The 15,199-nt window shown below is 35.4% G+C and overlaps 1 protein-coding gene across 2 annotated transcripts; it reads left to right on the top strand.

Annotated features, from left to right (window-relative positions):
* The first annotated feature begins 11,148 nt into the window (after positions 1-11,148).
* LOC111790287 (Major facilitator superfamily protein) lies at positions 11,149-13,927 on the top strand. Of its 2 annotated transcripts, none has more exons than XM_087121411.1 (5): positions 11,149-11,308; positions 11,379-11,848; positions 12,278-12,555; positions 12,836-13,176; positions 13,261-13,927. In XM_087121411.1, the coding sequence occupies exons 1-5, from the start codon at positions 11,182-11,184 to the stop codon at positions 13,797-13,799; spliced, it is 1,755 nt and encodes a 584-aa protein (XP_086977537.1). In that variant the 5' UTR covers positions 11,149-11,181; the 3' UTR covers positions 13,800-13,927. The 2 variants fall into 2 exon arrangements, with proteins under 2 accessions (XP_086977537.1, XP_086977572.1); XM_087121446.1 differs by having other exon boundaries at positions 12,839-13,176.
* The last annotated feature ends 1,272 nt before the right edge of the window (positions 13,928-15,199 follow it).

Below are 15,199 nucleotides of genomic sequence, written 5' to 3' on the forward strand. Positions count from 1 at the left end.
GATTGTGAGATCCCACATCGATTGGAGAGGGGAATGAAACATTTTTTATAAGGGTGTGGAAACCTCTCACTGACAGACACGTTTTAAAACTGTGAGCGTAACAGGTCAACACGAACAATATCTGCTAGCGGTAGACTTAGACTCTTACTCTAACTTCTTACTGAAAGATATAGGTATATCATGTTAGTTGAACTGTGTTCATTTTGACATCAATATCGATGAGTTCATGAATGTACTCATAAGTTCGAGTTTTGGTGTGTGTAAGACATTAAAGGATTTGTGGACTTATTTGCCTCTCCTCGATGCTGCCTCCTTATGCTCCTTCCCTTTTGACCCTTTCTGTTCCTCAGCTGCTTTTCTTTGCTTTCATTGTGTTTCTTTTGGTCAACTCTTTATTATTATTATTATTATTATTTATTTATTTATTTATTTATTTTAAAATTTGATAATTGATTTTTGAAATTATTTTGGTACTTTGGATTTGTGATATCTAGACATTTTCATTTTTTAGATATCTAACTGACACACAAAAATAATGATGTTGTCTCCAAATTTCATTCCAAAAAATAATAATAAAACTCATCATTTTTATGGGTTTTCTAATAAATTATGTCCATTAATTAATTTTTTTTTTGGTTATTTTTAAAGGAATTAATGGTTTTTTTTCTCGAGGAAAATGGATAATTTTAAAAAATAAAATAAAATAACCGAGAGAAAAGAGTCTCCCAAAATTGCTTCACCTAGCCACAGAAGGTAATCTTCGATTGAGATTTGTGAAATCTCGAGAGAGTGGAACAAAATATTCCTTATAAGGGTGTAGAAACCTCTTCCTAATATACTTGTTTTAGAACTGTGAAGCTGAAAGTGATACGTAATGGAGCAAAGTGGACAATATTAGTTAGCGGTGGACTTGAATTGTTATAAATGACATAAGAGGTAGACAACAAACGGTGTGTCAGCTAGAATACTGCCCCCAAGGGTGTGGATTGTGTGTGGAAACCTCTTTTTAACACATATTTTTAAACCGTGAGATTGACAACGATACGTAATAGACCAAACCGTGGTCTTGTTTCTCGTCAATATTCTAAATAATCAATGAAGCAGTTTCAGCTCATAGTAAACGACAATTCTAAGTTTTAAAAATGTAACAACTTCTGCCAGCTTTAATAATCTTTTAAATTTTTTTTGACTTGCTAGCATTTACTTTCTTATAAATTTGCTGACCAGATTCCAAGACTAACAACATCCACAGAGAATGAGACATCACGATCACGATTAAGTTTGAAGGATATATCCGAGATGAATAAATAAATAAATCATTCTTAATCTAAATTTTTTAAAATAATAATTTGATAAATATTTTGTAATTTTTATTTAAAATTTAAAAAAAAAAATGAACTTAGGGTTACATTAAAAAAAAAAAAAAAAAAACTTATTATTTATTTCTTTTTCTTTTTGAATTTTATCTAATTTTTTTTTATTATTATGGCGGCGTTTTGCATTAATTCATTTTGTCGTTAATAGAAACAACCGCTTTTAAAAAAAGAGGCTCTGACTCTTTTCTAAAAAGAAAAAAAAACAACATAAGATTTAACATAAAAGGCTAATTTTACTATTAAAAATAATATATATATATATATATATATTTTTTTTTCAGCTGTAATTAATTAATTAATAATAACAGCCTTCCAAAAACTACTTAAAAAAAGTTAAGGGTATTTATTTATTTATTTTTATAGAAAATGATTATTTATTTATTATTATTATTTTTTTAAATTCTAAAGCACATAAAACAATTTCTTAAACTGGCTACCAAATATATCTTCCTTTTATTGTTTTTTTTTTTTTTTTTTTAAGTTTAAACTCATAAAAAAAATTAAAAAAACATATATTTTATTATTTATTTATTTATATTTTAAAGTTTGAATGTATGGAGGTAATTGATTGGGTCCATACTTGAATTTAAAAATTAATGGCAATACATCAATAATCATGTCACACCCATATAAATTTATTTATTTATTTATTTATTTATTTATTTATTTATGTTTTAAATAAAATGGATTATGACATTTATCATAGAAATTCACTCGAACTTGGAGGATGCTTTTCATTGTCCATGATCATTGAACTTAGCTTATCAAGTTTATGTGATGGGTGCTTTAATTTTGGGATTTAAATAATTAATTTGTCTTTTTTTTTTTCTTTTATAAAGGAATTTTTAATTTTAGAGTCGGGTTTTTGATTTTACTTAGAAATCATGTTGTAACGTTTCATGTCTAGGATTCGGATTATGATTTGGAATCTTGATTCGATCCTTGAAAGCTACGACATTTCTTGTAACATGACCTTATCTACTTGTCTTGAGCTGATTCTAAGATGGAAGAAAGACTTGTAACGACCCAGATCCACTGGGAGCAGATATTGTCCTCTTTGGGCTTTTTCTTTCGAGCTTCCCCTCAAGGCTTTAAAACGCGTCTGCTAGGGGAAGGTTTCCACACTCTTATAAACGGTGGTTTGTTCTCATCCCCAACCAATGTGGGACATCACAACAACAATAACAGTGAGATCACACATCAGTTGGAGAGAGGAACAAAACAAACATTGTAAGGAGCTAAAACAGACAATATCTACTAGAGGTGGGTTTGGGTTGTTACAAATGGTATCAAAGCCAGTCATGAACGATACGAGACACTGGTCAGAATAGGGTCTTTTTTAAAAAAAAACCATGAGATTGATGATGAAACGTAACGGGCCATAACAGACAATATCTATTAGCAGTGACCTTGGACTACTACAAATGAAATCAGAGCCAGACACCAAACGGTGCGGCAACGAAGACACTAGACCCCAATTATTTCGTGTCGTGAGAGAAGGTTGGAAACATATAATAATTCCAATAACTAAGAAAAAAAGAAAAAAAGGTGTCCAAATCCATGGTAGGTGTGGAACAAGGTTCTTTAACAAAACAACAACAAAATTTGAAGAAAAGATGATTAGCTAAAGAAGAGAGTGATGCAAGTTTGGGTAAAGTGAAGGTCAAATCAAGATGGATGATACTGTTGATGAACAAGGTTTGGTGTTGTTCATCATGTGCTTCATCTTCTTCTTCTTCTTCTACCCATCATCATCATCATAGTTCACTCACTATATTTTGTGTTCATGTATTTCATATATATTCTTTATGCATCTATTCTTATATATATATATATATATATTGTTTGGCATCTATTAACAACCAACAAAAAGAGCATCTTGACCCCCAATAAACCAGCAAAACAACTTGGAATCATGTACAGACCAAACATTACTTTCATAAAACTTTTCCAACCCATCAAATTCAAATTCATCCGTTCATCAAGTTTAGTAATGAACCGAACGACCTTATTGTTCTTGCTCATGATTAGAATTTTTTTTTGAATGAACGAGTTTTTATTCCTCTATTTGTAAAGTAATGAGTATCTGTTCTGAAAGAATGTTTTTATGCTTTTCTTAAAATTTTATGTATTTCTTATATGAATGTGGAAATTTCTCTCTAGTAAACGCGTTTTAAAACTGTGAGGTTGACGGTGATAAGTAATGGGCCAAAACGGACAATATCTGTTAATAGTGGACTTGGGCTGTTACAATGGTAGCAAAGCTAGACACTGGGCAGTGCCCCAAAAGAGGTAAATTGTGAGATTCCAAATCGGTTGGAGAGTGGAACGAAACATTTCTTATAAGGATGTGAAAATCTCTCCCTAGCAGACGCGTTTTAAAACCGTGAGGCTGACGGTGATACGTAATTAGCCAAAACGGACAACAGACGCGTTTTAAAACCGTGAGGCTGACGGTGATACGTAATTAGCCAAAACGGACAATGTCTATTAGCGGTGGGCTTGAGCTATTACAATAGTATTAGAACCAAACATCGGGCAATATGTCAGCAACAAGAGGGTAGATTGTGAGATCTTACATCAGTTTTAAAATGTGAGACTGACGATAAAATGTAACGGACCAAAACAGACAATATCTGCTAACAGTGTAGTTACAATTTTTTTTTTTTTATTCGAACCTCAAATTTAAATCTTTGAACGGAATCAAGAATATAGCCTCATTCTTAGATTGATATAATCAACCCTACCTTTATTAGATGTGAAAGAAATTCCCAATCATAGATATATTCTCACACAACAAGCATGTCTGTCACACACACCGTTCAATCAACTAATCATCAAACGGGTCGAGTCGAAAATGGATATACAATTGAAGGGAAGTGACAGTAAAGACGAGTCACATAGCACTAGCTAAGATCAAGAGATGCTCGTGGCAAAGACTATATAGTTTTATTTAATTTCCTTTAAAGTTGAATAAGTACTCTTTATGTTATGTTGTGTTGAATGCAGTCAGTTCAAATCGCACTATTAATGCTTTGAGTAGTAGAGCAGCAGTTTGTTCTGCAACATGGCCCTCCCCAACCCTCTAAGTGCTTCCATAATTTTTATGCTGTGAGACATGGTGGCATCTAAAACCCTAATCTCTTTCCTTTAAAGATATATGCTCTTCAAAAGTTATGTATATATATTATATAATCCCCTTTTCTTTCTATCACATCATTCTTTTTCTTTTTAGATTTTTTCTCGATTTGTAATCAGGGTAACGATCGTTCCACGTATACGTATATCGTTATCGTTTGAGGGAGGGATACTGTTTACATTAGGGTTAAATCTTCAGGGTTTTAGTGTGTTTGTCCTAATTTGAATGTAATTCTATATGTTATAAGACGTTTTAGCTTTTTTTTAGGCTTAAAAGTATCGACATAGATTGAAGGTGATGAAGCTTTTGTTGTTCGTAAAATGTCGGTTTAGGGTTGTTACAAAAATCCTGCCAAATTAGGAAAAGTTGAGAGATCTTCTACTACTCTGCGTCGAGAGAACTAACGTACGTCAAAGCAATTACGTTGAGAGATTTCGTTATAAGGGTGTGAGAGATCTTCTACTACTTTGCACGTACGTGAGATTTCATTATAAGGGTGTGAGAGATCTTCTACTACTCTGCACGTACGTCAAAGCAATTACGTTGAGAGATTTCGTTATAAGGGTGTGAGAGATCTTCTACTACTTTGCACGTACATGAGATTTCATTATAAGGGTGTGAGAGATCTTCTACTACTCTACACGTACGTCAAAGCAATTACGTTGAGAGATTTCGTTATAAGGGTGTGAGAGATCTTCTACTACTCTGCATCGAGAGAACAGACGTACGTCAAAGCAATTACGTTGAGAGATTTCGTTATAAGGGTGTGAGAGATCTTCTACTACTCTGCATCGAGAGAACAGACGTACGTCAAAGCAATTACGTTGAGAGATTTCGTTATAAGGGTGTGAGAGATCTTCTACTACTCTGCATCGAGAGAACAGACGTACGTCAAAGCAATTACGTTGAGAGATTTCGTTATAAGGGTGTGGAAACCTCTCCCTAGTTGATGCGTTTTAAAACCGTGAGGTTGATGGCGATGACTGTTAGGAATTGCTGATCTCCTCAATGGTACGATATTGTCCACTTTGAGCATAAGCTCTCATGGTTTTGCTTTGGGCTTCCGCAAAAGGCCACGTACCAATGAAGATCTATTCCTTTACTTATAAACTCATGATCATTCCCTAAATTAGCCAACGTGGGAGCACTCCCAACAATAACAGGTCAAGCAGGTGTCGAGACATCTTATTACTCTATTAGGGTTTCATATCTCACAACATTTTTTATATCCATCGAGAAAACACAACATATCTCGACACAATTACGTTGACAAAAGAAACTCCAAAGCTCACGATTCATCATATGACCTACGATTAATCTCGAACCTAGTTGATTAAGGTAAGACTTTTTCCGATTGCCCGACACTCGAGTGGCCAAAGATCTCTCTTTAGAAGATTAGGTTTGCTCTTTCCTCTTTTGCCATCACACCATAGGGTTCATAGAGAAAGGTTAGGTATACTCCACAAAGGGAAGACACAAAAGCTAAGTCTATGGCTGTGTGTGTTAGTCTGTGGAAGCTATGTGTTTGGCAGACAAGAAAGAAAATGAACTGAAAACCCATAAAAAAAAATATATAAAATAAATAACATTGGGGAAGTTGAAATTCTTATAGGAACCTTTTAAAGTGGACAAATCTTTTTAACACAAATCTTCCTTCAAATAATTACCTGCTTTTTTCGGACCCACGTTCATACACGTTTCGTTCCCCTCTCCAACCAATATGAGATTTTACAATCCATCCCTTTTCGGGGCTCAACGTCTTCACTGACACACCGCCCGGTGTCTACCTCTGGTGCCAGTTATAACAGTCTGAGCCTACCACTAGCAAATATTGTCCTCTTTGGACTTTCCCTTAAAAAAAAATTTAAAACTCGTATGCTAGGGAGATGTTTCCACACTCTTATAAAGAATGTTTCCTTCCCCTCTCCAACCGGTGTGGGATCTCACAATCCACAGCCGTTCAGGGCTCAGCATCCTCACTAGCACACCACCTAGTGTCTAACTCTGATGTCATTTATAATAGTCCAACCTTACCGCTAGCAGATATTATCCTCTTTGGGCTTTTCCTTCAGAGCTTCCCCTCAAAGTTTTTAAAACTCATATGTTAGAGAGATGTTTCCACACCCTTATAAACATCAACATGGGATCTCACATTAACGTCTAGAGATTTGATAGAATCTCTTAACTCGATGAAAAAGATTATCCCAAGCTTTGAATCTCTGTGTCCCTGTTTGTGGGTTATGTGACCTAATCGTAAGGGTTAACCTAATTTATACGTATTGATCACTCTGTAAGTGTGTTCATTCAAAGCACTAACTAATCGGGTATTTTAACATTCAAAGATTTGATAGAATCCCTTTTAACTCGATTAAAAAAAAAAAAAAAAATTCTCCTTAGCTTTGAATTTGTTTGTCCCTATTTGTGGGTTGCCAACCCTATATAATGATTTATATATTCTATGTATTTGATTAACAAAGAAGCCACATCATTTCCAATAAGGTCACATCCAATAGGGTATATATATATATACACACACACATAATCACTTCTTTAATATATAGTTTAGCAATAGAATGAAGAATATAATTTGAGTGTGACTTCTCTCTTCTTACCACTATCTATGGTTAAACGTTGCCTTATTAGACGAGACTCTACCTATATATATGCTTCGTTAATGGACCGATCTAAATAATTTAAATATTTCGAGTCCTTAATGGACTATAATTCGAGACTTTAAATTTTCATATCAGCTATGGGTCGGGTCGAACTTTAAAGCTTAACCCATTTTATTTTTATTTAATTTAAGAAACATAGCTTTTGTGAGCACTATGTTGTGAGTACAAATTTGTTTGAAGAGTGAGTACTCTTGTCTTATAATGGTTGAGTCCATCCTTGCAAGAAAGGGGACAACTTTATTAGCACCACATGATTTATGGGTCTTCCAAATCTATGACCAATGTTTATTAGATATATACCTTTGTTTCCACTTCATGATTCTTTATCTTTTTTCCAATTAAAAAGTGATGTCTCTTTTTTTTTTTTTTTTTAATTGTTTTTTTTTATGTATAAATCGTCAGCTCGGGCCCACTGCTAACTCGTTTGTTAGGAAGATGTTTCCGAATCTCACAATCCACCCTCCTTGAAGGCCTAGCATTCTCGAGAGGCTGCACACTAGGCTCCAAATCTCACAATCTACTCCCCTTGTGGGCCCAGTGTTATGCTAGTACAAGGAGAAGTTTCCAAATCTCAAAATCCATCTCCTTGTGGGCCCAATGGACCCAGTGTTCTGCTAACACGTTTGCTAGGGAGAGGTTTCCAAATCTCACAATCTACACTCTTGGGCACAGTGTCCTGCTCTGTTAAGGAGAGGTTTCCAGATTTCACAATTCACCCCTTTAGAGGCCAACATCCTCGAGACGCTGCACACTAGGCTCCAGATCTCATAATCCACCCCTTGTGAGCCCAGTGTTCTGATAGCACTTACGCTATGGAGAGGTTTCCAAATCTCACAATCCACCTCTTGTGGGCCCAGTGTTCTGCTAGCACATCTGCTAGGGAGAGGTTTTCAGATCTCATAATCTACGCCCTTGGGGCTTAATGTCCTGCTCTATTAGGGAGAGGTTTCCAAATTTCACAATTGACCCCTTTAGGGGCCAGCGTCATCGCTGCACATCGCCTAGTATTTGAGTCTGATATCATTTGTAGCAGCCCGAACCCATTAGCAGATATTGTTTTATTTGGGCTTTCCCTTCTGGGCTTTCGCTTCAAGTTTTAAAACACGTTTGCTAGTGACAGAATGCTTTGTTCCCATTTCCAACAGTCATGAACAAGGATTAAACTGTCACAAAATTAAAGATATAGAATTAAATTGTAATATACTAAAACTTAAGAACTCGTACGAAGTTAATACAGAGACTAAATCGTTATAAACTAAAGTTCAGAGACTAAATTGTTATTTTCACGAAAGTTCATAATTAATAACTAAAAAAAAGTTTAATTTCGAGTCATCCAAGCATTAAACAAGAACTAATCTCCTTTTTCCCTTTATGAACCAACCCTAAACAAATTATGTCAATTTAAACACAAAGTCAAAAAATACTATAACCAAGATCTAATCACCAAAATCTATGGCCATATGGTGGAAAGCTTTTCAAGAAAGCCATTTACAAAAGCTAATTAAATCGTTAATTATTCAATTAACATGCTTTAATTGCGCGTCTCATTCAAATCATACTGATACACATTGAAAAATCATGATGGTGCTAACCTAAGCTATACGACGATATGAATACTATATAGTTATAACATATGTATACTCGACACGTCTTAATATTCTATAATCATATCATAGGGTAATATTTATATCACGACATTATTTTCTTTATAGCCTAGATGCTACTTTTAGGGATGTCATTTGATTAGGTATGAAAAGATGGTAAGAAGTATTGGTATCCATGTTGGCCCCATCACTTCAAATTTTGAGTATCCGCTATATTATTTCGTTTATGTTGCCCTGTTCGTGTTTAGATCATAGCTTAAATAAATGCAATTTCTTATCGGTTTAGATCATAACCAAACCAGTTACGTATCGTCGTCAGTCTCACAGTTTTAAAACACGTCTACAAAGGAGAAATTATGTAAGAACCACGTCTTAAGAAATTGATAATAATTGGTATAATTATGGAGAAAGTCGGCAATTCCTAGCATTACAAAATCTAAGAAAATTAATATAATCTAATCAATAACATTATCTTTGTAAAGTTGAAAACTTTGGATTTGAGGTCACTTATTTTATCTTTAACTTGAATTTTAAATGAATTAATCATAACTCTAAGTCTCCCCCACTTACCATAATATTATCAATCTTACTATTATTATTATTATTATTATTATTTAAATATTGTTCGCGAGGTGAAGATCGGTTTGAGATGGTAAGATTTGGAGTTGAGTTTCGATGGTTCCAACATTCCCTGTAACAGTCCAACTACTAATAGAGATTGTCCGTTTTGGCTCGTTATGTATCACTGTCAGTTTCATGGTTGCACCCTTATAAGGAATGTTTTGTTTCCTTCTCCAATCGATGTGGAATCTCACAATCCACCCCGTTTAGAGTCCTAACGTATTCACTGGCTCACCGTCTGGTGTCTAACTCTGATACTATTTGTAACAACTCAAGCCCACTACTAACAAATATTGTCTATTTTGCTCCGTTAAACGCGTCTACTAGGAAAAAGTTTTCACTCCCTTATAAGAAATGTTTCGTTCCCCTCTCCAACCGACGTAGATCTCACATTCTCATGCAACATGACCACGTTACCTATTTATCTTAAAGCATTTTCAGGATATCGAATCAAGATTTAATACTAGATGGTTCCAACATGACTTCGTTACCTATTTATTTTGAAGTTCTTATGTTTAAAATACTGAAGAAGAAACTTGTTAATAAAATAGAATCGGACAGTTGTTTTAAGAGCGGATATGTTACCTAATTTATAAGGAACAAAACCCAATTTTTGCACTCATGACGTGTAAACTAAATGTTTAAATGGAGAAGTATAGACCAAAAATCATAATTAATATTAACTTATTACTTTATATATTGGAGTTTTATTGAGAAAGAAACAAATATCATATTGGGTGGCACTCGAATTAAGGGGATTTTCAACTGAATTTCCATTTGTATTAATTTTTTCAAAATTTCCTATAAAATTACACGACAATGTTCAAACGGCTAATAACTATCGATTCATGTCAGGGAGTTTGATGGTTGAACTACTGAAAAAGAAAGTTAATAATAATTATTAATTCTTTTGATTGTTTTTATTCGAATGTGGTCTCGGTTTATTCATGTAATCTTCGTTTGCTCGATTCTCCTTCGTTGAGGGAGGCAATGAAGCAGGTGACAAAAGATTCGAACTTCCAATCTAGTTAAAACATCAAGTTTGAAAACTCAGAAAACCAAAACGCTACCAAACCCAGACCTCAAAATTCAAAGTGTAACCGCTCAAGCCTATTCTACCAGATATTGTTCTTCTTGAGCTTCCCCTCAATACACCGTGTCGGGGCCCATCATTATCTCGGACACTCATTTCTCTCTCCAATAAAAAAAAGGATCTCACAATCCACCCCTCTTTGGAACTCAGCATGCTCACTAGCACATCATCGAGTGTCTAGCTCTGATACTATTTGTAACAGCCCAAACCTACTTGTACCCGAAATTCTCCTCTTTGAATTTACCCTTTTAAGCTTTCTCGAAAAGTTCAAAGAGGACAATATCTACCCGCGATGAGCTCGATCGGGCTGGTAGGTCACTTTCAACATTACATGAATTGTAAATATGGAGTTTTGGGCTGTAAAGGCCATTATTGGAATTCACAACATTTATTACACTCTTTCTGTGGGTTTCACCTCAATACCTCTCTTCCTCTCTCTTACCGACTCAAACAGACATCTTTTACCTCACCACTCAAACTAAACAAGCTACATAAAAAACTTTTTACCTTTATTACCTTCAAATTTAACAACAAAAGTTATTATTATTTTTTTTTACTGTCATGTTGTTTGATTCCCATTGGTGGCCTCCAAAAAAGTTACCAGTCCAAAAAGGGTATATATATATCCCTCTTCAACACTTGTTTAATTGTAAAATTCACATATTAATTCCCCATGGAGGAAGAAAAATCCCCCGCCCCTCTCCTCCACCTCCCCACCAAAATTCCCGATCACCGGAACCACTCCGACCGCCCCTCCCAACCACCCGCCGGGGGGTGGAAAGCTGCAATCTTTGTCATATGTAAAATTCCTTACTTCTTTTTCCTTTTCTGGGTCTCTCAATTTTCTGACAAATTTTTCATTTCTGACAGTCGTCGAGGTCGCCGAGCAATTTGCTTTCATCGGCTTGTCCAGCAATCTCATCATGTACTTCACCACCGTCTTCCATGAACCCACCGCCACCGCCGCCAAGATGGTCAACAACTGGTCCGGCGTCTCCGCCGTCTTCCCAATACTCGGCGCTTTCGTCGCCGACTCACTTCTCGGCCGGTTCAAAACCATAATATTTTCCTCTCTTATATACTGCCTTGGAATGGTGCTGTTGACGCTATCGGTGACGGTGATCGGAGCACCTCACCGGAAACCCGTGTTCTTTTTTGCACTGTACATTTTGTCGGTCGGAGAAGGCGGCCACCGTCCTTGTGTACAGACGTTCGCCGCCGATCAATTCGACGAGGAGACGCCGGAGCAGAGGAAGAGGAAAAGCTCGTTCTTTAATTGGTGGTATGTGGGCCTTGTGGTGGGGTCCACTTTAGCTGTCTTTCTGGTTATTTACGTTCAGGTATTGTTTTATTTTTTATTTATTTATTTATTTAGAAGTGGTAACGTTTTATTATTTATTATGGCTGCAAGAAAAAGACAAAATATCACCGAAAAAAATCAATTAAACCGGCTCAATTTGATACCGGCTTATTAAAATCGGTTCTGATCGACCGGCTTCCGGTTTGATTAAAAATAGGTTCAAATATGGGATGACCAAAATTATGCTTTTTTTTTTTTTTTATTAAAAATTTTACTTTAAACTTTTTATTTATGTGGGGACAAAAAAAAAAGAATTTTTTTTTGCTTTAATTCTTTAAATAGGCATTGGGATATGAATAGCGAACAATTTTAGAAAAAAAATATATATATATATATTATAAAATTTAAAATTTGTTTAATATTTAAATATCTAATTATCTCAGTTTTTTTTTTTTTAATTTTTTAATAGGATAATATCGGATGGGGACTGAGTTTTGGAATTCTAGCCGGAGTTTTGGCGGCGGCGTTACTACTGTTTTTGTGCGGAGTGAAGGTGTACAGACGCCATATTCCTGTCGGAAGTCCGTTGACCAGAATAGCACAGGTGGTGGTGGCGGCGGCCAGGAAGTGGCGCGTGGATAATACGCGCCAGGAATGGAGAGTGTGTTACGAGGAAGATAGTCATGCCAAAAATGAGGATGAAGGTCAACACAAGCCCATGACTTTGGATCGCAGAAGCCAATTCGGGTATGTCTTAATTTTCATTCATAGGTCAACTCTCTTTTTTTTCAAAAAATAATAATATTTTAATATTTATTGTTTTTTTTTTTTTTTTTAAATTTTAATTTTGTTTTTTAGCCTAAGTTTCCATGTTATTTAATGAAAATTTTAATTTAATAAATTCTTAAATATTAAAAATATTTCATAAATATATAAAATTTGAATATTGTGTTATAATGACCTAAAGGTCGCTTTTTTATCGGCCAAGTGTAATGTTGTATTAAACACAATATGATCTCGTTTGTAGTAGGATTTTGGATAAGGCGACTTTGATAGATGATGAGGACAAGGCGAGGAAGAAGCGAGACCCGTGGCGACTAAGCACGGTGGCGGAGGTGGAGGAGGTAAAGATGTTGGGACGACTAATTCCGGTGTGGTTTAGTTGTTTAATGTTTGCAGTGGTACAAGCTCAGATCCACACTTTCTTCACAAAGCAAGGCTCCACCATGCTCCGCTCCATCGGCCCCCACTTTCAGATCCCGCCCGCCTCTCTTCAAGGCGTCGTCGGCCTCACCATCCTTCTCACCGTTCTTTTCTACGACCGAGTTTTTGTCCCCTCCGCCCGAAAGTTTACTGGCCACCACTCCGGTAAGTACTGAATATAAGTCGAAATTAGGTCCAAATTATAGGTTAAGGAAATGAATATATATCGATTATTAATGTTTTGTGTAGGCATAACGGTACTACAAAGAATAGGAATAGGCCTATTCATCTCAATCCTCAACATGGTCGCCTCGGCTTTGGTAGAGGCCAAAAGGGTCGCTGTGGCCGCCGAACACGGCCTCATCGACACTCCGAAAGCGACGGTTCCGATGACAATCTGGTGGCTAATTCCACAATACATGCTTTGTGGCGTCTCCGATGCCTTCACCGTCGTCGGTCTCCAAGAACTTTTCTACGACCAAATGCCCGAATCCATGAGGAGCATAGGATCTGCGGCGTACATCAGCGTGATCGGAATGGGGAACTTTCTGAGCACCGCCGTCATCTCGGCAGTCCAGGCGGCGAGCCGCCACAAATGGCTGGTGGACAATCTGAACCGTTCAAAACTGCAGTACTTCTACTGGGTTTTGGCTGGTTTGAGCGGTTTGAATTTGTGTTGCTACATTTGGGTTGCCAATGGTTATGTGTATAAGAGAGTTGGAGGGAAAGATGGTGAAGATCATGGGAAGAACAGCAACAAAGGAGTCTATGGAGATGACATGATTTGAAGATTAATCATTATCATATGATTAGAGGGAGAACATATAATTATGAGATTAATCTCTCTAATCATCATTAATCTTTGTTGTCTTCTAATAATTTGTAGTTAAAAGTTATTTTAATGGTTTTTTTTTTTTTTTTTTTTTTTTTTTTTGTTTATTGGGATGTGATAATATTTATATTAAATGAAAAGATTAGTAAAATGAGTCAAATTCTATAAAATAATTACATTATTGGTTTAATTAAAACGGGATAGCAGTGTGTGACACTTAGTTGAACCCAGCAAACAAGTTAGTCGTGTAAATTTTGGACTTGCGGACAATAACGGCGTATGTTCGAGTCTTGGGTCACGTTTAAGAAAATACGTTGAAAACAATTTTAAAGAAAATAATGTTGTAACAACGACTTTGATAGCATATAACCCGGGTAGGAAGAATTGACAACTTGTCACATCCGTTAGAGTACATTTTGAGGCATTTTAGCCGTGATGGATGTAGAGATGATTTTGATGATCGGTCATGCACCCTTGTATTGACACAATAAGAAATAATAAAGGTCTACTAACATAAAACCTGTAACGGCCCAGATCCACTGCTAGCCGAATATTGTTCTCTTTGGGCTTTCCCTTTCGGGCTCCCCTCAAGGCTTTAAAATGCGTCTGCTAGAGGAAGTTTCCACACCCCTTATATATGGTGATTTGTTTTCCTCCCCAACCAATGTGAGACATCACAAAACCAGATAGAAGGAGTTTGGAACAGGCATGCAGTCATGGATAACACGTTTTGGACAAACATAATTAGAACATCCGACATACAGCCACATGTGACACGCCTTGGACAAGCATGACAGTGACACTTATATAACATTTTAATAATAGTTTGACTTTGAGACTAAATTTGAAATTAAACTAAAATAAAATTAATAAATTATTAACTAATATCTGGAAAAAAAAAAAAAAAAGAATCCCATGTTTGGAAGATAGTGCAAGAATTTCATTACATTCTCCACTTTTATTTTATGGTTTTCATTTATTTTATAATTCATATTTATTTATATCTAAAAAAAATGTGGATAAGTTTGAATTGAATTAATAAATTAGTTAAGATAACACTAAAAAAAAATGTTTCACATGTTATAAAACACTTGAGAAGAATCATTTTCTTTTTTTATTGGCCAAAAGAGTTAGGATTGGGTCATTTTCAAATCTCTAAATTAAACCCATTTTTTAATTTATTATTTAGTAAACAATTGCTCGAAATTTTTCGATCAAAACCCTATAATATTTGATCTATCTTAATATACCTGATTTCGTATTTTTCGTTCAACTATTTAGGAAGAAAATGAGGACTAAAAGATTGTAGATCTCTTATTTCGTTTTTATGTTTGATTATGTCGCCCTAATGTAAGT

This window comes from Cucurbita pepo, chromosome 1, assembly GCF_057944985.1.
Source record: "Cucurbita pepo subsp. pepo isolate OVF chromosome 1, ASM5794498v1, whole genome shotgun sequence".
NCBI lineage: Eukaryota > Viridiplantae > Streptophyta > Magnoliopsida > Cucurbitales > Cucurbitaceae > Cucurbita > Cucurbita pepo.